This window comes from Venustampulla echinocandica (assembly GCF_003357145.1).
Source record: "Venustampulla echinocandica strain BP 5553 chromosome Unknown scaffold_3, whole genome shotgun sequence".
Classification (NCBI taxonomy): domain Eukaryota; kingdom Fungi; phylum Ascomycota; class Leotiomycetes; order Helotiales; family Pleuroascaceae; genus Venustampulla; species Venustampulla echinocandica.
In genome coordinates this window covers 1,531,896-1,557,057 of record NW_022474208.1, presented here as the reverse complement: position 1 = coordinate 1,557,057, position 25,162 = coordinate 1,531,896, and the positions used below count along the sequence as shown (strand labels likewise).

The 25,162-nt window shown below is 48.8% G+C and overlaps 6 protein-coding genes across 6 annotated transcripts; 4 read left to right on the top strand and 2 right to left on the bottom strand.

Annotated features, from left to right (window-relative positions):
- Positions 1–1,145: 1,145 nt before the first annotated feature.
- BP5553_06115 (Ammonium transporter) lies at positions 1,146–3,129 on the bottom strand (the record flags this gene model as incomplete). Its single annotated transcript, XM_032014738.1, has 6 exons — positions 1,146–1,804; positions 1,858–1,997; positions 2,052–2,110; positions 2,173–2,565; positions 2,622–2,953; positions 3,051–3,129. 6 exons carry the CDS (start codon positions 3,127–3,129, stop codon positions 1,146–1,148), a joined length of 1,662 nt encoding a protein of 553 aa, XP_031869419.1.
- A 2,741-nt stretch (positions 3,130–5,870) lies between these two features.
- Positions 5,871–8,288, top strand: BP5553_06114 (uncharacterized protein; the record flags this gene model as incomplete). The annotated part of the gene is made up of 6 exons (XM_032014737.1): positions 5,871–5,945; positions 6,063–6,146; positions 6,249–6,577; positions 6,629–6,998; positions 7,145–7,234; positions 7,311–8,288. 6 exons carry the CDS (start codon positions 5,871–5,873, stop codon positions 8,286–8,288), a joined length of 1,926 nt encoding a protein of 641 aa, XP_031869418.1.
- A 6,725-nt stretch (positions 8,289–15,013) lies between these two features.
- On the top strand, positions 15,014–17,242 carry BP5553_06113 (Uncharacterized protein; the record flags this gene model as incomplete). Its single annotated transcript, XM_032014736.1, has 1 exon — positions 15,014–17,242. The coding sequence occupies one exon, from the start codon at positions 15,014–15,016 to the stop codon at positions 17,240–17,242; it is 2,229 nt and encodes a 742-aa protein (XP_031869417.1).
- A 3,115-nt stretch (positions 17,243–20,357) lies between these two features.
- BP5553_06112 (uncharacterized protein) lies at positions 20,358–22,136 on the top strand (the record flags this gene model as incomplete). Its single annotated transcript, XM_032014735.1, has 3 exons — positions 20,358–21,012; positions 21,093–21,331; positions 21,393–22,136. 3 exons carry the CDS (start codon positions 20,358–20,360, stop codon positions 22,134–22,136), a joined length of 1,638 nt encoding a protein of 545 aa, XP_031869416.1.
- Positions 22,137–22,247: 111 nt separating this feature from the next.
- Positions 22,248–23,300, bottom strand: BP5553_06111 (uncharacterized protein; the record flags this gene model as incomplete). The annotated part of the gene is made up of 1 exon (XM_032014734.1): positions 22,248–23,300. The coding sequence occupies one exon, from the start codon at positions 23,298–23,300 to the stop codon at positions 22,248–22,250; it is 1,053 nt and encodes a 350-aa protein (XP_031869415.1).
- Positions 23,301–23,891: 591 nt separating this feature from the next.
- Positions 23,892–24,113, top strand: BP5553_06110 (uncharacterized protein; the record flags this gene model as incomplete). Its single annotated transcript, XM_032014733.1, has 1 exon — positions 23,892–24,113. The coding sequence occupies one exon, from the start codon at positions 23,892–23,894 to the stop codon at positions 24,111–24,113; it is 222 nt and encodes a 73-aa protein (XP_031869414.1).
- Positions 24,114–25,162: the final 1,049 nt, after the last annotated feature.

The following is a 25,162-nucleotide window of genomic DNA, read 5'->3' as shown; positions in this document are numbered from 1 at the left end:
GATGTATCGTGTGTGCGAATGCGGTGTTCTTATGTATCTGGCCAGCAGATGCCTGAATTGATGTCGGCGCGGAAAGAAGGACGCGCAAGGCATGAGTCGGAATCTATCAACGCTCCGAAACTCCTAGATGCATCCACTCGGGGTCTTGTATTGCACCGTGGCTCCTAGCAAAACCACGAATCAGCGATGCCTTTGCTTGCGGATGGACGTCACGATCAGCAAAACCAACAGGTTTTTGGGAGATGTTGTTTGGTCTTGGTGTGGTCTTGGAGATGCCGAGGTGTTTGTGTCTAGTGTCTCGCGACAGGTTTCAAGATGCGCGGTTAAATGATAGGACCAGATAAAGCTGATATAGGTAACAGAAGATAAATAAAATAAGAATTTTATGAAATTGACGTCGGGTCGGAAATGGAGACGTTGCAAAACCTATATATCATGTGAGGATTTTAAACCTTTGGGGTTGCAGGTGGGGTTGGACGAGGTTGCACGGTCCCTGTCGATTGCTCGCCCGAGTATCTGGGGATCGTACTCCGTACCCTTGTAAGTGTGGCTAAAATCCGATTGTAGATCAATGGTTCAGGATTACGTATGAGATGATATAATTTCTTTAATGCTATCTTTTAGCAGTTACTGCTATTTGTGAGCTACGGTCTACGGACTAATTATAGTGCCTATTCGAGCGAAGGAAGAGGTGTAACAGTACTTATTAGAAAGGAGACTCGGTTTCAATACTGTTTTCCGTTGAAACGAAAAATCTAAAAGTTAATCGATAATACGAAACACTTCGAGTCTAGTAGTAAATGATGGCCTGGACAAAAGTTATGAATATGTAATGTCTTTTTGTTCTTTTGCTATAGATACAAGCTGTAAAGACAGCCCCGGAAACTAATGAAGGATATATAGGCGCCATCGATGATAAAAACATCGATATAGGTAAGATATCAAGACCCCAGCCAGCCAGACCCTAATGTTTCCTGTTCCCATATTTCCCCAACTCCATGCATGCAATGGAACATATATCTGATGCCCAATCATCAAAACAATGAATGCAAATTCCTATCGCTCGTCTCGTTTTCGTTTCATGTCGTAATATTATATTTCCCTGTCGTCTTTTTTTGAAGGCCTATGAGAGCTCGTTTCGCCGTTCATTCGTGCCGCCGTTCAGGAACCTCTTCCCACCCCTCAGGAACCACCGCCACCCGTTCAGGAACCGCAACCTGACCTACAGGAGCTAAGCCCTCCTTCTCCTTGTATTTTTCCTCCGCAGCTATTCCATGTCGATCCCCAATTATCGGCGAATGCGAATGCGAATGGCCATTTTCGCTATGCGGTGAATGGCCGTTAATCATCATGCTATGCTCCTGGATGCCATGCCGATCCTGGGCATGGATATCGGCCTCCGTGTTCGCAGGCTCATCCTTAGCTGGTGTCCATGCGAGGTAATCTCTGCGAACCTCGACGTAATCGTAGGCGAACTCGCCGAGTTGGTCATCGTCCATGCCAAGTAGTTCTGCTTCTTCGGAGGCGCGAAGGTGTAGGCCGGGAATCATGTTGATACCGTAGGCTAGGATGGCGGACATGACGAATGAGTAGGCTGTGCATGCAACGATGTATGCAACTTGAATGTAGAGCTGTTTGTAGTTGTGGTTGAGCCATCCACCGTTAATGGCTCCTGTGCTGACTCCGTCCAGACCGATGATGTAGTCGGCGGCGAATAATGCGTTGAAGATGAGACCAACCATGCCGGCAATACCGTGCTCAGCGAACACGTCCATGCTGTCGTCAATGCGGATCCAGAATTTGACTGGGAAGTGTTAGCTTGCCGAGCGATAGCAATATATTGAAATGGCCACATACTCTTGGTAGCAAAATTGGAAATAATGCCAGTAGAAATTCCAAGAATAATACTAGCCCATGGTGGAATGAATCCAGAAGCTGGAGTTGCAGCTACAAGTCCAGAGATTGTGCCGGAGCACCATCCAACCATCGACCACTTTCTATATATAACATAAGCGATGGCCCCAATTGTCTAGATATGGAGTTCCACTTACCTTGCGAGGCGATAATCTAGCACGCACCAAGTAATAGCAGCAAACATGGCTGTGAGACACTGGAATAACCGAAATATCAGCATTTGGAATATTCATGAACAGAAGAGTCGGGGATGCTTACCGAGTTCCAGCAGGCCATCACAGCGCGAAGATTAGCCCCGAAAGCCGAGCCACCATTGAATCCAAGCCATCCAAACCACAGGATAATAGTGCCAAGGGTAATGAGAGAGACGTTGTGAGGGCGGAAGTTCAACATCATCCTCTCCTGACGCTTGCCCAGGACCATCGAGTACGCGAGGGCGGAGAGACCGGATACGATTTCAACTGGTCCACCACCAGCGTAATCCAAAACCCCATATTTGTAGGCCCACCCATTTACATTCCATACCCAGCATGCGACGGGGCAATACACCAATGTTGCCCAAAAAAACACAAAGACCATGGCGGGGATAAGTCGACCTCGTTCGGCAACAGCGCCCATAATAATCGCGGCTGTGGTGGCGCAAAATTGTAACTGTACGATGATTAGCTTTTCAAAGTTACTCGGATTTCAGGACGAGGTATATTCACCTGGAAAAAGGCGTATAGAAGCTCCGGGACAAGTGGTGATCCAGGTGATGGCGTGCCAAGCGTGGCCCTTAGACCGAAGTGTCCCAAGTTTCCTATGAATCCATTTGTTGCGGAAGAACTGAAGGCCAAGGAATAGCCCCAGAAGTACCATTGGAAGACAATTATTGAAAACGACCCCATGCACGCCCATATCATTGAAAGTGCCGACTTCCGCCGTGCGAGTCCTGAGTATAGGAAACCCAGTCCCGGAATCATGAGCAAGACCATGCATGATGAAACGATAATATATGCCTGGTCACCAGGACTGAACCATTGATTTAGATTCACGACCGCTAATTAATTGAAAAGTCAGTCTGGAATTACTTGGGATAGAGAAACCAGGGGCGTGCTTGAATTTTGAGTGGAAGGATAATAGGAAAATTTCCCTACCAGAATCACCACCGTCCATTCCCGTGCCATTGTATGGTGCTGGTGCCCCAACCCAGGCATAATTCGGCGCAAACGACATGTTTTGTACTACGGCGTACCCTTCGTTCGATTTGGTCCTGTCACTCCCAACGAACGTCGATTGGGTAGTCGGGGCGGCCAATGGAGGCCTTGAAAGTGATGTCGAATGGGGTTCTAAGATTAAACCAATATAGCAATCTTATTGGGGTCTAATAAAAGAGCAGAGAAATGGATAGGAGGTAGTGCTAGGATACAAAGGAGGAGACGGTTGTGGAGTTGAGAGAAAAGAAGGATAGAAGATGGCTGTCCTGTCGAGATAAAGGATGGTGCTAATATCTCGATTGGTGTAGGGATGGCTACGGAAGCGTATCAGAGTTATCAACTTAGTCAGTGCTAGTACGTAGACTACGAGCAGTTCAGAACGATAGGAAGAAATCGGGGGCTTATGGCCCTTTAGTACTCGTGCCTGGTAAGCGGCATATAGCTCACCTCGACCTCCCACATCCACCCACGCAACCGGTCTACCCATACGGTACGCCCCCGGGGGAGGTGGCAGAAATATCTAGGGCCCCTGGTACGAAAATCGACGCTGTGGAAGGAGGCTACTATGTGACTATACCGCACAAGCAGACGGTGGCGTCAGGAGGCGACCGAATTTGGGTTCGGGGATAAACGGAACGCGGTTTGGGTTTTGGGGGTCGCTAGGTAGGTGGGCGACTCAGCCTGGGGAGATTTGAGACTATGGGTCTCTACTCCGTATATTGGTATAAGGACCCTGTCAAGATCTAGCTCGGCGTGGGATTGAGATCACCCAAATGCGCTTGCCCAGTATTGCCCCATTCGCCGACCTTCTTTTCTATCCACCAAGGGAGAGATTCCTCGAGCTCCATTTTTCAAGCTCAACAAGCGGGTAATTTCAGCAAATGGGCCTCCCGTTCCCTCCCTACCTAGGTGCTTCCCTTGGCATAATTTGGCTGCTGGCGCTGAGAGGTAGATAGAGTTACGCTGCACATAGGAGAGCCAAGGTGGAAGGGGAAGGGGAGGGGGAGGTGGAGGTGGAGGGAGATTCGTGACACAAAAGCTGAGGTCCGGAGAAACCCATTCATTGGGCGAGCCGGCAGAAAGCCGTGGTTTATCGTTGTTTATAAAAATGTGTCGAACAATCCAGACTAATTCCGGACACAGGCGACATCGCTGCCGCTCGCGGGTAAGCCATTTGGTGGGTTTTCTTTGCAGTAGCGACGCAGATATCAACACCGAGATTCTGGAAGGGCCGGAGGAAAAAGCCGGGCGCTAGGGTTTTGATTGGGTGATAAAGGCATCGCAGGGGAACCCCAATATAGGGCGGACGGGCTAGTCGTCCTTATCTATTTGCCACCATTTGAGAGCCCATCAGGTAATTTTTTTCGTTTTTGCTACTGTGGGGTACATGAACGCGGCATCGTGGCGGACGTATATAGATTCAGAAACGGGATATAAGCTTCATACGAAGTACTCAACTGGTTTGCATGTTTTGGTTTCGCAGAATGTCTCTCGGCTCTGTGGTACCCATCCCGCCCTCGGGCTTCCCCACCGCTGGTGTGCGGTGCCTTGTGCTTTTTTGAGATGGATAGACCGACGTGGAACAAAGCCAGGTCGAGGCTAGGTTGGCCGGTCAAGGACGCAAACTCAAATAAATGGCCACGCGAGGCATTCGCCGGAAAGATCCATCGCCCTATGTCTCGAACCTCCGTCATCGTCGCTCGCGGCCGCTCGCTGGCGTTCAAAAAAAAACGAATATGGCTGCGCAAAACCCCCCACCGCTGCAGTTGAACTGGCCAATTCAGGTTTTAAGAATCCAAGATCTCTCGGCTGAGAGAATGCAATCTTCTGGGTCGCTGTCTCATCTCCCACGGCGTCACGGGCCAGCAGCAGCAGCAGCAGCAGCAGCAGAGTTTTCCGGGACCTGGAAGCAGTGCTGATCCTAATCCTAATCCCGATGAATTAATGGATATTCATTAAATGAATAAGCTGGAAATGCCCAGGTACCCTCGGACTTGCTCCTTCCTCGATGACGGAGACATGGGAGCTGGAAACATCGAACTGCTCTTATCTTTCTGTATACGAAACCGCGTCGTGAGAGGTCAGAGATAACATTTAAGGTCACGGTCTGCACATCGGGCATAGTCTTATCTGTCGTTGGAGCGGGCCAATGGGAAGCGCTCTTCATTGCAAATGGCTTTGACAACAGAGGTTCCGATCGCCGGCAGTGCCCTGGTGGAGCCTGCAGAAGGAACCAAGCCACCACGCAAAAAGCTTGTCTGGTAGTCTGCGAGTGCTTGTCTCGCGGGCGGAGGCCGGAGGACCGCGTCGTGGTACCGGGATATTTTCGTACCTGCTACTCGTGCACTGTGCACTGCGTGTTCTGCTGATGAGAGACCCTAGGTTTGTGAGGACACGAGTACTCCGTAGGCCCTCGGGTATCATGTATAATAAGGGTGAAGGATGAATACAGCCTACCTACCTTAGGTACCTACTCTATAACATACTGTACCGAAGTACTTCGTAGTGGACGGCGTAGGTGACATTGTTTGCAGTCTTCTGCAAAAGTCTTGGTGTTGCGCTCCTCCTACGCAATGGAATCTCAGGCCTCAGGAAACAAATGTTGCGGCCTGAGGTTTCCATGTGCTGGCCTTGCGCGATGTCATCGCCGGGTCAACCTCGGATTTTCTTTCTCACCGACACGTGATCTTCTTCATCACACACGTGACCACTTCACCCCCACCATCAACCAACGCGTTCTGGACAGCCATTAACGTTGAAATGGAGAATAAACCTCTAAGAAACTTCAAAGAGGTGGATGTGGGGACCTTTGTGCGACAGACGTCTGTTGCGCGGGTGAGTACGCTCGTTTCTTGCTTTCGTTTCTGGTGCATTTGATCCAGATCTAGCTGGTTCGGGGATGATTTATTTCAAAACCCCTCTTAAACAGAAATCGATACTAATAGCTACCAGTTCCAAGTGGGCCCAGGTTTGGAGGATCATCCAGAATTAGGAAAATGGCGGATGGGACTCACCGCGCTTTCTCAGAAGTACAATGTAAGTGGATGCTGCGTTTCCGGAGACGTGATGCCTTCTGTTGCGCCATATGTCGACTTTGGATGTCGTTTTAGGTTTCTATTGCTAACTACAGGATTTCAGCTCTATTTTGCAGGTTATGGAGAGACCATCCACGTTACCGTTCCTAGAAATGTCCTCCAGACGATGCCCGGAATTGCTGACCTCAAGATTGCTCTCCCGAAATCAGTAGCTTCGCGTGGCGTTCCTGCCCATATCACCTCAATAGGCGAGATACCTAAACCTCATTATATGAACAATCTGATTGTTGCAAACCTCGGCAACTTGGAAATAATTTTGGTGTGTTGTGATGACGGGGATGTTCTAGCATACTATACACATCTCATCGATCAGGAGATCGCAAAACTGCAGCCAACTGTTCTGAGACGCGCCTTCGATAGCCTGACTAAACCGTGAGCTTTACAAAATTATCAACGTTGGGGGAAGCAACTAATTGGTTATAGTATGTTCCACGAGAACGTTGGAATCAGCGCCTGGGGCCTCGCTGTCCACGAGAAATCCCGTCTTATTGCTGTTTCCTCGAACGCTGTCGAAGTTACCCTCTTTAGCTTTGCTCGTAACTTTCATGGTTATCCTGTGGAAATACCCGCCGACGAGTTGTTTTCCAATTCGGAGTGGTTTGCATCCCCAAGGATGCAACTTTTCACCCGTATCGACCAGCCACCAGCTTCGGTCTACCATAGACGGGAAGGAGGATACAAGGTAACGTTCAGCCTCTTGGGTCGAAGTAGTAACATGCCTGCCATATCATTTGCTAGCGACCCCTATGGCGAGGCTGAGATGATACTCGCTGTAGATATTATTGGCAAACTGGTAAGCATTCTCTTGGTATTAGCCTTTCCCATTTGGAGGGTGGTGTATGGCATGTTCTCCAGTGGCCCCTGGGGGATTTAACATCACTAATTCCTACATAATGCCCTCTTTTATCTTCTTTGATTTCCCATGCTAACAATTTCTAGTGGCAGCTGAATCTTTGGGGACGGAAGAGCCGAACTCCACTACTGAAGCGTGTCTACGGAATGCAGACAGCCGAGGGGGCCAGGATGCAAGTTTAAATCCCCGATCTTACAAGTAGGTTGGTACTAACTCTTCAGGTCTTGGGGGGTTCTCGTCCTTCCACTAAAGGCATTTAAACTCGAAGCGGAGCCAGCAGATGCGTTGGGTATGCCAAAATGTCGTCACATCATCAACCACTACAAATCTTCCGGAAAAGATACTCTGTGCCTGGATATCACACCATCTAAACACGCCGTCAGAGACCCGACACTGGATAAATCGTCGGTGAGCTTAGTGCTTGAGAGCGATGATCCACCCGAACGGCCAGATGGTCCAACATTCTATAGATTTGCACACCCATCGCTGTCCTCAGGCCCTATTCCAGATTCTGCAACCACTCCGTTGGTATCGTCACCAGGAATCGTGGTATCGAGCCGCACCGCATCAACGATATCGCCACAAACAGATATAGAAATAAACTCACGACGTCAGATAGCTGATTTCAAAATTATGTTGAATGGATTCGCATCGCTGCCTGGCCGAATCTTCGATGATTGGAGAGAGCTCGGAGCGCTACTGTTCCCCCACCATACAGCACAACCTGCCCCCTACATTCTCCCCGATGGTTCCGCCATTCTTCGAACCTATCAATTCGATATCGAATTGCTCCCACCTACGAAAGCAACTCCGCCAACTATATGCACAGATGTCTTTGGTATGCCCGCCCGAGAATTAACTAATGATCAGCAAGGCATCAATCGATTGAATATGGTGACCTGTATCCCTGAACTTTCTCTAGTGGTTGTTGCTTCCCAAGCCGGAGTTGTCGCACTGATAACTCTCACAAAGCTGGAGGATGGCTTCTCGACTCGCGGGCCAGTCGTTATGTTTCGCCTCGACTATATCCTTCCATTCAAAAACCACCGGACCCATAGTGGGACGGGATTGCTGGGCATAGCTGTCTCGCCCGTATGGACAGGCCAGCCTGGGGGTAGCAAATCATGTGCTGGGCCACAGAGATGGCGGTTGATCTTGCACTATAGGAATTTTCATCTTTTGAGCTATGAATTGTATCGGGATGGAAATAATGACTTGTTTGTTACTTGAGGAAATCCACACTCGACTGGGCATTAGCGGGGAGTTTAAGGGAGGTTTGTAACATTAGCATGCAAGGCGGTGTTATTTGGGAGTGAGACCAAAATTGATTAAGGGTCTATAGCATTTTCATTGCCTTCCTCGAAGTTCCTTCGAATAAGGCGTTGAATTCCATGGAAATACTACAGTTCCGTAGCTTAAATAAGAAATCCAATCCATGTTGTCCTAATATGTTACTGAATATATACTTTTACTCTATAAGCTTATAGCCTCTATCTATCCCTTCTCTCTTACTTAATTCGTTACCTACCCTACTGTCTATATTAACTAGACGCTCCTGAGCGTTTATAATATATAGATAGACCAGATACTATAACAGCACGAGCTTTGAAAGAAGAATCAGGACTAGTTAAAATACCTCGCTCGACAGTAACCCCCTTTTGCACAGACTCATAATATGTAAAAGTCTCCTTAGCTAGGAGACCCAGGGAATACATACACTATACTCGACCCTGAGATTAGCCAGGCTTTTTAAACGGGGACTATACTACAGAGCGGCTGCTCTCTAGTACAAGATCGGGAGTTGTTTCCGCTGAGTTTCTACACGATACCTGACACTTCTCTTATTATATATTTACATCTATGATAGTCACTTCCGAGCTAAATATTTATTATCTAGATTCGACCCTTTACCTTCGACTCTGGCTGCTCTAAGATCTTCCTCAACAATCGAATACCTATAGTAGCCTAGCAGCTATTTATATTTATAGAGTTATATATACGATTATGCTTAATAGGACGCCTAATAGTAGGCCTTACGCGCTGCAATATCTATCTTCTGCTAATAATAAAGAGTGGAATTCAAAGCAATATTAGTGAGTCCATCTAGCGATTGTGGCCGGTCTTGGATGAGCTCAAAGGTATATAGAATACCCCTAATGTTGAGCCAGGAATTGGAGTTGGAGTGGTAAGTGCCGGGTGCGACTCATGTATTCGACCAACTCCACTCCTTGCCGTCTCCCAAGCCTCCAACACCTTCGGCGATCCAGTTTTCCTAGTAATTAGTATGGGATACAGGATTCCGAGCTGTGCCTGAAATGCAACAAAAGTACAGATCCTGCACAGAGTTTTCAACAAACCCTTACACTTTGGCATATGGGCAAATACCACTTAGCTGGCACTTTGCCTATAATACAGGACAACTTCCATAGTATTAGTTAGTTAATCATTCAATTTAATCACCATCATTCCACACCAAATAATTAGTCGTAACCTCAATACCAAAAGACAGCTACTCTTTATAGGTTCTATAACTGTATTATATCGCACAGCCTTTAGCTACGAAGCGCTATAGTGCGCATATGTCGGAGCAGTATTGAGGGTGGCGTCTGGTCTGTCTCTTGGGTGATGTATTTGTGTATGTTGTTAAATTGGATTTCAATATAACGACTTTTAAAAACCCCTTGTTGTTACGTGAAAGTTTTCGTGAGCACTTAAGAGACCCAACAGGTTGGTTTATAACTAACGAGTGGCTAACCAAGTCTCCGAACTATTCGTAATGGACGTATATATGAGCAAGATCTAGTAGCCAAAAGAGATAAGGAAAAGTATCATCCAACATCAGCTGCATACGTGCTTGCTACAACCAATCGACCAGCGTCCACACCTCAATGCCACGTCAACCTAGCGATCTTCAATACTCCGTTGCTACATTATGAAATTTCATAATATCCGGAGTTCAAGATTCAATAGGAGTCGCAATAGACTCTAGTACAGCCCTCGCTTTTTTGCATTCCACTGGGTTGAACGTATATAAACTTGGCTCCTGTAGAGCCTGCGTTCCTCATCACGTCAATGACAATGAGATAAGTAAATAAAATTATACGTCAGCTATTAAATATGCCAGCAAGAAATATAATACTCAAGCATGCTCTATATTTTATATAATAGCATTCGACCTCGGTATGCAATAGCGTACGTATAAGAGCATTGATTGTTAAAGAGCAAATAACATTTGTTGCGTACGAGATACTTCGTACATTTTTAGGTAATGCGGCACAGCAATCCCTCGAGGACGCGGCCCGATTACAAGAATGGGAATCTAGTTTTTACCATGTCAAAATTATGCGGCGAAGGAGCAAGAAGCAATAATGCCTCGGTAGCCGTCGGGAGGATGAGAATGAGGATGAGGTAGCGTCATGCCAAGCGAAAATCAATACCCTCGTTCTACGAAGGCAGGAGGAGTTTCGCGAATATGACAAAGGCAGAAGGAAGATAGAGAAGTTATAAGGGTAATTTCGGTGTTCTATTGTATCCATCACAAATATATCGAAAGTACTTCAGCCGTATTTAGGATCAAACTTTCCTGGTTTTTGGAAGGTCCACTAAGTCTGAATCCTCATCAGAACGGCATAGGAGAATGACGCAGGAGATAGAGATTGATATGCAAAATGAACACAGCATCAAGATGGCTTTTACCTTTTACCGGTGGCCCCTGAATTACTTGATGGTGGGAGAGGACGGGATTCCACAGTAAGAATGTAGCTATCATGAGTTTTAACGGAGATGAACCCAAAACAGCTTGGCTAATAGCTACAGAATGAGAATAGTCCACTAAGTTACCACCCACCAAAATATACCAAACGGTGTAATATTTCACATGTGGAGTTTGGCTAACAAAAAGAATGCTGATTCGTGCCCCTTTTTCGACCAGAATGAACGCGAGATGCGGTGACGAGGGAATATAAAAATCTCACTCAGCAATGCACCTCGGCAAGGCATATATAGGGGTTTGGAGAGAACTACATCTTATCAGTTCGGAGGCTATTTTCAATTATACTCCTTGACTTAGTGCTTACTTAGGAAGCTGTATTTTCCCATCTGAGTCTCGGTAGCTAAAAGGGAGAGGTGAAAGGGGGGGGGGGGGAGAGATCATGTGATAAATACATAACTTCTATGAGTACTGTGTATTGGGAAAAGAGATGTGAAGATCGATTGGTAGGAAACCAAGTACGGTAAGATAACAAGTGCACGTGATATTCTTAGCAGAGCACCAAGTCCAGCGACCCAGAACCAGAGCACAGGGATTTTAATGTTCTAGCTGAACTGAAGCTCCGTTCATTTCCCCAAACGCTGTGTTCTTGAAAAACATTTCCTCCTATTGTGATTTGTTCTCTGTTGCAAGAGATTTGAGCGGTCGGGAAGGTTTCATTGGCTGAGGCGAGCGGGCTGCATCAACAGGCCTTGGGCACTTTCGAGGGCCAGAGGCCAATACCGCGCGCTTCAAACCCCCACGACAGTAGCAAATTTGGGCACATGACCCAAGTGAATGGCCGATCGCAACTGAACAGAGAAATTGAGCGCCAGACCAGCGCTTAAAGGTCACTATCACACATGTGAAGGACCTACGAGAGAGGAAGAAAGGAAATCGCGAAATTCAATATGTTCCTGGGGATAGGTACCGGCAGTGTTCGCTGGGCGAGAAGCTGATGGGCGAATGCAACCAAATCAAGCCACCAATGAGCCATGGAGAAATTCTCCCGATGCAGAACGATGGCTCCCCTCATGATGACAAAGGGGAGCTCCCATGTGCTGGTTGCACCGTGGTGGTAAGCAGCATCTACAGGCACAACAATAGCACAACAGCCGCTGCTCAAGGCTGAAAGGGGCAGTTCGCCCGTATTGGGTCGCACACTCTCATCCACGTTTGTCGCACGCGAAGTCTGCGTCCGACTTGGCGGGAGGAAGCATGGGGGAGTAATCGTTTCTTGATAGTGTTGTCGAGGAGAAGCCGCGTTTCGAGTTTCGAGTTCTCTCACGGGGTGTTCTGTTCTAACGGACTACGAAGTAGAAACTCTCAATGCGGAGGCTTGTGCGGTACTGACTGGTTGGCAAGTGCCGGCCACGGATGTTTCCACCGCCAGAAGAGGAGCGATTCCGCCGAGTCGTGGTGCTTTGCCAGTGGCGGGCAGCGAACGTTAGTGAAGGTTGGGTGAAGCCACTGGAGTCTGGGGTTGCTGGGCGCCGTTGCTCCGATCCGTTCGCTACCAGCGATGGGCTGCAAAGGACCAAGGTTGAGGATGTCCGACGGGCGACTTCAGTACTGTAGTGCTGAGCAGCCAGTAAATTGACAAAATGTCCGAAATATATCTCGGCAGGTCAGCAAGCCCGTTTGATTGGGTTGAATGGACGAGGCTTTACGCTGTGCCGCTGATCTGAGATTAATTCAATTGATGATGCCGCGCAGCATCACGACGTAATTACTCCTGTCCGGAGCTTGGGGGGGGGGGGGGGGCTTGGGCCAAGTTGCCCAGGTATCTACTCCGTGCTAGTACTATGTGCAGCGTGGAGTGAGTACCTTTTACTTCGTGCTCCGGAAGCACTTTGACGTACTGTAAGTACAGTATATATACAGTACGTACCGTACAAAGATCGGGAGGCGCTTGGTCCTGATTCCGAAGCGAGATTTGATCTTTACATGGTATGATATGATATGATAATGATTCGGACGTATGATGATAAAGATGGAGAACTCCAACAGTCCAACTCCACTCCGTACTACTACTTCATCAAGTCGCAACAACTACTGTACCTCTAGAATACTTGCCCCTCGGCCAAACAAACTTCGGCCCCTGAAGGGGTCCAGCGGCCCTCCCGTGCAGCCGCGCCAGCCAGGGAGCCATGGGCGATGCAAAGCTGCTAGCCAGCCGAGCCAGTCAGCGTCGAGTGCTTGCGAGTATTAGCTGCTCTCGAGCGTTTCACGGCCATTGCCACCAAACCAGATGGAGAGAACGCCCAGGCACGGTTCTGTGCGGGCAGGGGAGGGGCAAGGGGGGGCAAGGGGGGCAGCTCCACCGTTGCACCCTTTGGGTTATTTTTGGCTGGCTGCCGTTGGTTTGGCGCACGTTGTGTTGTTGACGGTGGACGAGTATCTGCGTATCATATCAGAGGGGACTCGTCCAGTTCTGTACTTTCGAGCAGGCGGGATTACTACTGGGTGCTGGGTACTGGGTACTACTGGATACTGGTAGTGGAAGTGGAAGCTCGGGGTCAAATAATGTGCGCTTTAAAGACGCTCATTTCTCGCTGCCAACGGCCAATCAAAATCACTACTTGGCTCTTAATTACCTCTGTGCTGGGCAGCCTGGGCTAGGACTCGCAAGCAGGGCGCTCTGTGCTCGGGCTCGAAGCATTCCGTTTCCACGGCTGTTTCTTTCTGCTTCCATTTTCCAGTTCATGTACGAAGTAGCTCCCTTGGTACTTGGTAAGGAGCCAACTTGTGCCCCAGAGCCAGAAGCCAACCTGATCGTGACGGTCACATAGTGACACCGAAACATCACATAACACGAGTTCCTTCACAAGCCCCAACCCCGACGGGCATATCTTCGTACATACTACATACTACATACTACATGCTACATGCTAGCCCATAGTGCTGAAGCAGCTCGGTACCATTATTCTTCTGCTGTAGCCTCTGGGGACTTCGTTCGTAGTGCGAGTACTACTGCACTTCGTAGGTACTTCGTAGGTGCTGCATAGATAGTACTCGGACCGTAGTGCTCGTAGCTGGGTCCGGCCCTTGCGCGCGCTAGCAACTCCATACTGTTTTCTATTGGCGTCGTGTACGTACGGAGTCCTCAAAACCACACGCTGAACCTCCGCCCCCTTACGACAAACACGCCGTGCGACCTTCCAACCACACCACCACCGGTTGAAGAACACACTGCCTGAAGGCATTGGCCCATATCCCAACCTGCAGGATCATCAAGCTGCCTGTCTTGCTGTCTTGCCAGAAACCTCTGCCCGATTTGCACAATTCTAACCCGAATTATTCGATTCCAGTCGGCGCGTTCTGCAATCCGCTGCAGCATCGATCACCTGTCTCACCCGTACATTCTCTCGCGCCCAATATCCATTATACCTGCGACACCGACATACTCGAACCTGTTCTCCATACCTACCTAGTTACTACTCAACTGCTTCACCAGCCTTCGCCGACTGGCTTCTGCGCTTCACTGGCTAGAGTAGCACAATTAACTTATTAAATCTTCCGGGAACGCATTCTCGGCACGGTATTATTGTTCTGTCGATCAGACAGATTTACAGGGCCGGGTCCTCGCATCATTCGTCTCCCCCCGACTCTCACGCTGGCTACCCACGATTCCTCCGTCGATCGCACCTGCCGACAGCAACAAGTCCTCCATATCCTTTTCAGAGCTCCATCGTGCTACCCTTTTGATATATCCATATCTTCATTTGCCTCGCGGCAGAATTGCTTCTGTTCGTGAGAACTCCTTTTGGGGTCGCTCCGGTCTAGGTAGAGTTTCAAGCGCCCCGGCCACCCTTTGACACCCCTTCGTTTCAACCAGGCTCACTGCCCCGACGATCACCAAACCGCCACTTTTCTGGAAAACAAACAAGTTCCTCTCTTGAAACTGTAATCGACACAACTCATCGAGGCTACGATCGTGTCGCATATTGCTGGATGAAGGATTACTAAGTGGCTGTGGTGACATCCTCCCGAGTTGAACTCGCTTCTTCTCTTCACTTCGGATTCGACCGCTTTGATAGCATCCTTCCCTTTCGGCGCCCCCGATTCATCTATCCTCATCGACGCAGCCTGTTATGTCTTCGTAGATACGGCCATCGACAGTGAACTCCAGCCAGTTCGAAATCGTGGCAGAGCGCGTCGACCAATATTTTTTTCATTTGGGCACAACACGACCCGAGGCGCAATCATGCCTCTTCCAGAGCCAACGTTTCCCCTGGACAATGGCTGCTCAGTACTGTTCAACAACACCCTATACGCATACACGCCCGACGCGTTCCAAACACTTCCAATAACCCAAGGTGCGCGATGGAAGCAGTTACCTTCGGGAGTTTCTGTCAAGGGAGGTGTGTGTGTGAAGTCGACACCGAAGGATGAAAACAACGCCGCGTTGTATATCGTGGGTGGAACGGCAGCGTCCAGTGATTACCCAGGACTACAACGGTTTAAGTTTGCAGAAGGAAAGTGGGAGACGATACAGCCGACAGTCCAAGTCACCCAAAACAGAGTCTGGCACAGTGCCGTATACCTCAACGCTTCTGATTCCATTCTTGTGTATGCCGGATCTCAGGACGGTACCCGGCAACCCAGTTCGCAAACCTTCACAATAAAGGCTTTCGCACCCTATGCTGCTTTAGCGTATGAAGCTATCGCGCCACCTGCGGTATCGCCCCTGTTGATGCCATGGTCGGAGGATATGGCATTATACATTGGAGGAAGTGATACTAACAAGAAGGCTATGCTTTTCAGCGCTGCCACCTCCTGGGTAGATTCTGGCACGACCCTAGACACACCCCTATACAACACTACTAATATCAGATCGGCTATCATTAACGGTGATGATGGCAGCAAATCTCTTTACACCTTCGATATGTCAGTCTCTCCAAACTCCGTCAATCGAACGATCCTGCAGGGTGCCGATGGCAAACCAGTCCAGAATGCGAAGCCAGTCAATAGGAGGAAGGTTGAAGAGGACGCACCCGCGAGAAGACCAAAGAAGCGGGTCAAGAGGGCCGATTTGACGATTGCGAATTGGCCGGCTTATAACGGCACGCTAGCGCCTTCGGTCACGAGAACTGGCTACTCGATCGCGCAGGATCCCAACGGGCTGGTTGTAATATCTGGTGGAAACGAGGACGATGTCTTGTGCATGTTCAAGGCAAGAGAGAATACCTGGATTAACGCCACAGCGACATTAGCAGGTCTTACGAACCAAAGGATACTTAACCTTTCCCCTTCATCCACCTCAAATTCCATCTCCCCCGCGTCGGAAACCGGAACACCTACCTCGACGGCTTCTACTACTACTGCTGCAGCGGCTGCGGCGGCGAATAAATCGGATCCTCCCTTCCCGGTCAAGATCCTTGGTGCCGTCTTAGGATCCATCCTGGGCGTTGCTTTGATATTAGTGGCCATCCTTTTCCTTCTTCGCTGTGCAAGGAAACGTAGAGAACATGCTGATCTTGGCCACCAACGTCGCTCAAGTGGCATCCCGGACGAGAAGGATGGCATGGATTTCTCGGATAGGGGCCTGCCACCGATGAGCTCCGCGACCCATATTCGAGGCCATGCACAGGACCCGTCGCAAGGTTCCTTTTCGTCGATGGCAATCTTCATGGGCAGGGTCGGCCATAAGAGAGGTGACGGCAATGGAAGCGTTGGGAGTGGCTCAAGCAGTCAATTCAACAAACAATACAAGACAGCCATTAGCAAGCCTATTCCCCAGGAGTCAACTTTAACTCCAGTAAAGCTGGAACCGGTTCCATATCCGGAGGAGAGGATGCCCGCCACAAGAGCGCCTATGAGCAGGGTCCGCGGTAGCACGAGAAGGAGCTCAGGATGGAACCGGTATTGGTCTGGGGGAAGTTCTCTGAATATTCTTGGATTTGGATCGAAGCGGGCGACCGACTATGAAGACTCGGAAAGAGACTCTGCCTCCAATTATTCCGAGAATCACCGGAGTCAGGTGACTCAACACTCAGCGTTTCCGCCCCCTCTGAAGCTTCCAGGACAACCGGAGCTAAATACTGTTGCATCAAGGAGTCCAACGATAAACCCAAACCACTCGAGCACGTATCCCCTTACGCGAGCGATGTCAGGCCAGATTGAACGAGCGAACTCCTTTAACTCAGTCTCATCATATAACGATGACCGGCACGACGCCTTCTCAAGTGGTATTCCAGCCAGCGTTCACGAGCAGAATACTTGGACACCTGTGGACAAATCCGACTGGTCGTCGGGACGGGATAATACCAGCAGTATGTATTCAGAGAGCGTGTACCCACCAACACATCCGCGAAATACACAGGTCCCCACGCAAGACATGCGTTTTCCCGTCCCGCCATCAACCCAACGAACGCCGCGCCAACAACGCGACGACATGAGCTGGCTTAATCTAGGGAACGAAAAGATTGGCTGAAGTAGGCCATTATTTTCAACCTACTTAAAAATACCCCGAGCTAGACTGCTCTCTATACATATACATATACACCGACATACTTTCTCATTTTCTGTTGATCACTCCCTATTAGCGGCGCCTGGTTCTTTTTTCTTCCGATTTCTACTACCATTTGCATATCCGCAGGGGATCTGGGGCAAATCTCGCGCGTATTGGAGCAGGTCAAAAAGCAGAAGAATTGGCTGGGTGTTTATCAAGGCGTTGTCTCCTCCGTTATATTTTCTATTCTTGAGGGTAATGCAGCAGGCGATTGGTTGATGCTACGGCATTTGTACTAGATCTTGTGGCCTGTTTTGTGTGGCATAGTGGCGTCATTGTTTTTTGTGTGCTCTTGGACGGAGGGGGTTGATGGTAACTGACTTGATACAATGTCGTTGCCCATCTCACTATCATTGGCTGGAATGCAGGCCTGGATGTCTAATGCTTAACTTGGAGTGGGGGGGTGTTGGGACGGTGCCGTGGACGAGAAGGGGAAAGCCCCGTTGTGGACGGGGTTGTAGAAGTACGGAGTAGGCGTTGTGACGAGAGAGATGAAATGAAAACTATTACTATATCTTATTGCCATTCGCTATGTGATTTCATAATTATATATGACGCTGCCAGTTACGAGATACCACGGCTTACAAGAGGTCATTCATTACCACATCACTTCTTTGTTTTTCCTCTCCACCCCCTTTTGGGCGGTATGAGCCGTTCAGGATCTTGGAGCTACTCTCCTTCTTCTCATTACACAAGCTTACAACTAATTTCATCAACGGAACTTGTTGGATCTTGAGCTTCAAGAAAAGTTAAGTAAGCGTCAACACTTGGGGACTACTTAGCCCAGAATCTCGAGAAGGAACCACCTCAAGCTGTACAAGTAGATCAGCTTGTGAGGTACTTGCGTGGATATACACACCAGGTTATATCCTATGCCTCTAAACATTCATTGCGAACAAAGTCGACCGCACCGAGCCGCTCCTTTGACGGGGATTCAAGCCTGCTCCCGGGAATGTAATTTATTTTGGGGGAACCCCTTATCCGCAACAGTGCCTCACCCTACCAGATATCTTCAGTTCTACGCATTCGAAGGGCTTCTAAAGAGCAGGGGTAGCAAGTGGTGCTTCCTGCTACTTTTACTTCGTGTTACTTGCGCGGTTGGGCCTTGAGTAGATGGATCACATACATAGCTTTCCTGAAACTGTGTTCACAAATAGAGCCCCTTGCCTTTTTATATGCCCTTACTTTTAAGATCCCTAAGATGATTTTTTGAACTTCTATATAATAAGTTTCTGAATCTCTATTATAATATTAATAGGACTTATTTATAGGACTATCTTGGACCGTGCGAACTTTGACTATTCAGTCAAATTGTATGTACAGTCAAGTTGCACGTACAGTACCTATATCCCGGAGTGCAGTTGTCAAAGTATATACGGATTTTATTACTTAAATATACGCTAGGATGGATCCTCGGAACCTTCGCCTTGGCCCAAACATTTATGTATGTGATTCTGTCAAATCTTGACTTCAAGATCCACCTTATCGATTTCTTTTATCTTGCGACTTCCCTTCTATATGCGTGATTACACTGTATGACTCGACGCTATATCACGTGAAGGATAGGGGGGCACTTGACACTAGCGACTCACGCCTGGTATAAATATCGTTACTGAACTTCTACCACCTCTTCTCCTTTTCTCTTCGAATCTTGTACTATAGAGTTAATCAGCCTTCTTTGCACAATGTGAAAGTGGCACAAAAGAACAAAACATAAATAACTATTATAGTAGTCAAAGATCAAGAGTTAAAATAATAGTCCAATGTTGTATATCCATAAAAGTGTGTATGTTGGGAAGCTATGAGTGCTGAGATAGTAGTGGAAGGTTGGTTACTTAGTAAGTACACTCGTAAGCGAACAACCCCTTGCCTCTGATCAACGACCTCCTCCAGTGATAGGCATTTGAATGACATAACTATTCCACCACCACAACACCTCAAGTAACGAAGTGTCACAATAACTTCTCGGCGGTATAGAGGGTGTAGGGCAGCAAATGTGAAAGAGATATTTGACTTGAGAAGGTGTGACTTTCGTTGTCGATAAGAAGAGAACATTGATCCTAAACTTGTTGTGAATGCTTTAGGACGTTTTGCGAGTGAGATAACACGGGGTTGTAGAGGCGTAGACCTTGAGGGTAATTCCAAATTAGGTATTGTAGAAGTCAACAGTACAATGGGTATAAATGTGGTACTACAAGATAATGCTTTGCAAAGGACCAGGTTTAACTGTCGTTATTGTCTCGACTATTTTTAATTACCTCGAGTCTCAAGGCTGAGTAAATCTATTCATCCTGTGCTACAATGCCTCCTACGCATACAACCAACTCTGGCCAGCCTTACACGGACTCGTCGTACCACTCATCGGAATACAGTAGCTTACCCGTTGGCCTGAGCCGGTCCCCCAATCCCCCAATCCCCTACCCACTCCCACAGCCATCAGATCGGTGGTTGGTGTTTTGAGTTGGTTAAGGCTGTGCATGGCAAGGCAGCATCTCTAATTAGCGTCATCGCCTAACAACATATTGCCATTATTATTATTAGAGGATCGCTTTACATAATTGGAATTGAATATTATTATATATTGTAGCTAAAAATGGCTTATTATATATAATAGCCGACCCTAGGGTGACCATAATGAGTAGATTGCTTGCACAGGTTTAACAAACTCAAAGTATCAACCACCGATCTGATGGCTGTGGGAGTGGGTGGGAGATTGGGGGCCGGCCTCAGGTTAACGACTAAGGGGCTATTCCTGATGACAACGCTGTTGGCATCTTGGAGTACTATTCCCCAAGGATCTTGGGGCCTCTGGAAGGCCGCTTACACGATGTGAATACATAAGTACAGCGCTTTCATTATACTCAGGACCTTGGCCATTCTACGCCTTGGAAACAGGTATATTTTACTAGCGCTCTCCCGGTTTATTCTTCTCGACGCTTTTGTATCAGTCCTCAGATCAGGAGCAAAGAGCATTCCACTCTTCAAGGCGTAAACTCGTTCTTCGCCCTCGTTTTTCCTCATCCATATATCCCCAGCAATGTTGTGTCTGAGGCAGTTACTCTTCGTCGGGGTTCTCACCCTCTCCTATGTCGGAGCATACGACCTGCGCAACGTACCCCCTTTATCTACAACTGCCCAAAACTCGGGTCCCGTCCCTACGGCTCCCGCCGCCATCCCCGCAATAACAGACGGCAATGTCGGCGTCTGGACCTCAGCAGCCCTCCGAGAAATAATCAAAGAAAGAGACGAGTACGCCGCGCAGGGGCACTTCGCTGAGATCGAGCAGAGAGACCAGGACGTCTTTCCCCTCTGTCCCGAATCGTGGCGTGGCGGCGTCCCCAAAGCATGCTCCGACTGTGGGAATGACACAATCGTCCCCGGCCAGTGCGACCAGGTTATGCTCACTGGAAGCCAGGAACGCTGCCAATTTTCAGGCGGCTGTGGTGTGTACTGTCAGTGCGTCCCAGGTGCCGTGGATATTACCCCCGGCAAAGTCACGTCCATTACCACCGTCGGCGGCCAGGCCGGAACGGTCGTCTATGAGGCCCTCACGCTGGCTGAGTATACCGGCTTAAAAGCGAGCACAACTGTTACTATCACCGATCTCGTCGCAACGAGCACTGACAGTAGTGCCGGCATGGAAACTTTTGTTGCTGTTGTGGTAGCGGGTGGTATCGCGTGGTGGGTTGCAGGTGAGTCTTGCTCTTTTCTTCTCGTTTCTGCCCTTGGCCTGAGTATGTTGGAAGCACAGCAGCTAACTGAAGTGTAACAGAACAGTTCGGCGCGGCAGCAGCTATCGCAGCTATACAACCGCCCTCTAAGCTGCCGGATGGCGGAGAAAAAGACAACGAAGTGTGCCAGAAGGATCCAAAAGAGGACTGCGCCGATTGTGGTGGAGCCAACAGCGTAAAGCTGTGCTCGTCAGGGCCCGAGGTTGGCTGTCCCTGCGACGAAAAGCAGAACTGCCCCAACGAACCGCCTCGATGTACCGATACTTCTTGCGGAGGTGATGTGAGTCAATAAGCAATACACAGCTTCGAGTATTGAATTTGCACTGATATCGTTTCGATAGAATGGAAAATCGCAGTGTTCCGCGTCGGGTGCTATCAACGGCTGCACGTGCTGCCCAAGCACTACGATTTCCTGCTCTGACAGCAATTGTAACGGGGACGTTTTCTCCCAGTGCCAGGCGGACACACACCATGGTTGCGGATGTTTTTGGATAGGCAATAACGGCAGAGACTTGAATATCGAAAACAGCGACCCCGATTCCATCACGCCGGACCAGCTGTCCTCGCTGGCGGCCGCTGTCTTCACCACAGCCTGGGGCGCCGTGTCCAGCTCTGTGCCGGGCCTTCTGAGGAACCCCCCCGTCGTCAGCTGCCCGTACGAAAGTTACACGCCCACCGCGAGCCTCAACACAGGCACCGCGTCTGTCACCTTCCTGCCCGTCACCAATTGCTACTGCATGTGCGGACCGGCCATGACGCCGCAGTTCTGGGGTACTAACTCGGCCCATAGCACCACCAGCTGGTGCATGAACGGGGGCACCACCGCTCCTGGCGACTACACATATGTCAGTAAGGGGTGCGAGCCAAGTGCTCCTGTCCCGACAACGGCTCCCTCAACAACAATGACGGTTCCTGCGCATCTTACATCGACCAGTTCAACGACTTTCCCAGTCAACACGCCGCCTTCCAACGCCACCTGTAACAAAAACTCGGATTGTAGTAGGTACACATGCACGGGTGGACCGGCGGCAAAATGCGTGGCTGGAGCAGCAGGCGATCCGTTCACTTTGCTATGCAGATGTTGAGTCGAGAAGGAGGATCCGTATAAATGTAGATAAATAGCATTCATGATCATTCCTTTGTCGATTGATACTGCTACTTCATATCTCATTATGACCGGCCACCCTTAAGTGCATTTACGTGGGTTTGAAATGGTCGGGCATTACGAACACACTGCCATTCTGTAGTAGGCCAAAGGCTTCTTGTCTACTTGACAACAAATTCATCCGGGTAAGGTTCTGCGGAAGGACCGGCACAGTGCTCCTTTGGGTTGCAAGAGGTCTGGCCTCATAAAACATGCTCGAACTGGCTGTGAAGGAGACTGCAGTACCGGATAAAATCTGACCGCCGAAAGGATGATAATCTGGGTCGTCAAGAAATGCTTCGGCGTCGTTGATTAAAACGTCAAGCCCATCGGAGCAAGTGAGTATAGGTCCGCGGCCAGGCCAGTCACAGAAGCACCCATGTAAGGGAAAAGAAGTATAGGCCTGGTTTGCACCTCCATTGCAGTCGGTGGAGCTGCAGGCGATGTATTCAGGACAGCAGGGACAGCCGTGTAGGGCTGTTTCGGTGCCATCTGTGACAAGCTTGCCATCCGCCTGATTGCATCGTGGGGTCGACGACGTTTCGGTCTTCCAATCGTCTGATCCGCGGCATTGGGGATCAAGACACCTAACTGGAGGATCGAGTGGACAATTCCTGCTACTCGGTGTTATCGCTCCAACGTCGTTGTTCAATGATTCGTATAGGGTAAATTCTGCTAATACGTCGTCGATTTCCGCGGCAGTAGCCGCGTCGAGTAGCGCGCTTGTAGGAGGGGCCGCTCTTCGGTTGGATGCGACACAAACACAGCTATCAAGGAGTTCCGACCGACAAATCTCCTCGTTGGGGCTGCCGGCACATTTTGGGTCGTCGCAATCCACCAGGCGCGGACAGCAGCGACAGCCAAACACTTCGTTCCCAAACATGACGCCATCGCGTTGACGGCAGCGATAGGGAGGGACTGCCCAGGAAATGCCCCCGCACGCAGGGTCGTCGCACGCGAGGGGCGCCGGCACTTGGGGCCATCCTATCTGATCTGGGCACATTGGGGCGCCCCGCGAGAATTGACTGAGATCTTCTGCATCTGTGCCGGTGGTGACGATGGCTGCGCAGCCGCGGATGACGAACTGAACGAGGAAAACGAGCATTGTGAATGTGGCGGGTAGGTAAATATTAAAGATCGTTTTGCCCGTGGGGTAATGAACAATTTCACAGGCGATGGGAAAATTGAATTTGGGGGCTGGTGGAATAAAAATGGTCGAAGATGGAGGAAAAGGGTGGGTATCGAAATTTTGGAGCCTGCAGGATTAAAGCAAGTTGGCGGCATCAAATTGTCTATTGGCTACGGAGTATAGGGTACCTAGGTAGTTATGTTGGAAGCTATGTTGGGAGAGTAAGCGGAAGCTCCCAACTGGCCTGAGTAACGAATATCAGAAGTCATGACCAAGGATACTGTGAGGTGGTTGGAATAAATGGTATGCAATAAATGGTAGGCATTAAGCTCAATTCAGTACGATATAGTAGAGATTATCTATTCTCCACCCCTTTGTCGATCACTAGGTTGGGACATAAAACAGCGACCAAACCCCATGAATTCGGCGACCACCGTACCTGGACATTGTGTTTATCTGCAATCTCTACGCTTATGACACACCCGGAACTACGTGTTCTCTATCTTCTGCAGTAAGGTACTCTACTTAATTACCGCTCCAGGCCTTCTACCCTATCCACGAACACGCATGAGCGATACAGCTCAAGTAGTCATGATCACTACTCCTCCCAACAGCTCCACGTCCCCTCCTTTGACGCCACCTCTTAGCACAGAGAAAGGGCCCGGAGAACCAACCTCTCGAATCTTGAGCGCAGGACACGCTTATAAACTTGGCCACTCTCTGTTCCCGTGGCATTCGTTCCGTGTCGAAAAATACGAATTCGGCGATTTGTTGGTAGAGGTTGTGTAAATGCCAATCTCTTTTTAAGGATATTGGAAGTATAAGCCCAGGTATATCCCTTCTCGTGTAGCCCTTCTCTACTAACGTAGACATTGATATACGATTACTGTCCCTTTACTTCGACCTTTGCCCCTAGTTGGCCCCCTCGGGACTGCTGTCTATAGTAGGAGTTCATTAGCACTGATGAAAGAATTTTGAGAATGACAAAGTATTGGGACATATTATTGAGATGCCTCTTTATAACGCTTGTTATCCCTGCATATAGCTATTCAAGTAGGTTGCAAATTTTTCTTTTGGATGGATTATATGTGATGGGGAATCTGACGAGAAGGTAGATGGAAGGATGAGTCCATGGGAAGAATCAAAGTATTTTGGAATATGAGGAGTAATGGAGGCACTACTTATCATTAATGTAGCTGGAAATATCTTCAATACTAGGAAATAAGGATGGAGGTAGGAAAAACAATGGCTAGAAGGGAAAAGAGGAAGGCAGAAATAAAGCACATCAATTGCCTATGGGGCCTTTTTGCAGATATGTAAATAATGGCCTTAACTTTCGAAGCTTGCGGAAGTCAAGGCATAGGAATTACCTACTTGGATGTGCCACTACGGGGGATTGAACCCTAACTAATAAAATATACAACCTCAGCCTTCCGTTGCTTGTCACGCCGATCAACTGTACTAGGTCGAATGTATATCTATAGGGCTCTGTGCTATTGATCTGGTTATTTGTATTAGATAGAGAGAGTATACTGTCTGGGGTCAGCTGCTCTTGGCTTCCAAGGCAGAGAGGACTTTGGTAGTGGTACGATAGGCTTCGGCTTATATAGCACAAGAAAAGGAGCAAACAAACAAACATTCAAACGCTGGTCAACCCCTATTGGATATTTTCAGTAGTAGAAAGGGTAGTGACCCAACGAGATGTCACCTGGAGGCAGGACGCGTCATTCAGCAGCGACATTAGGGACCAGCTGCCACAATTATTGAATAGTAGCTTCCGAATAACACAGCCACTGGGCTTGCCACCGAGAGACAAATCCTCTGCGTGGTGGTTGTAC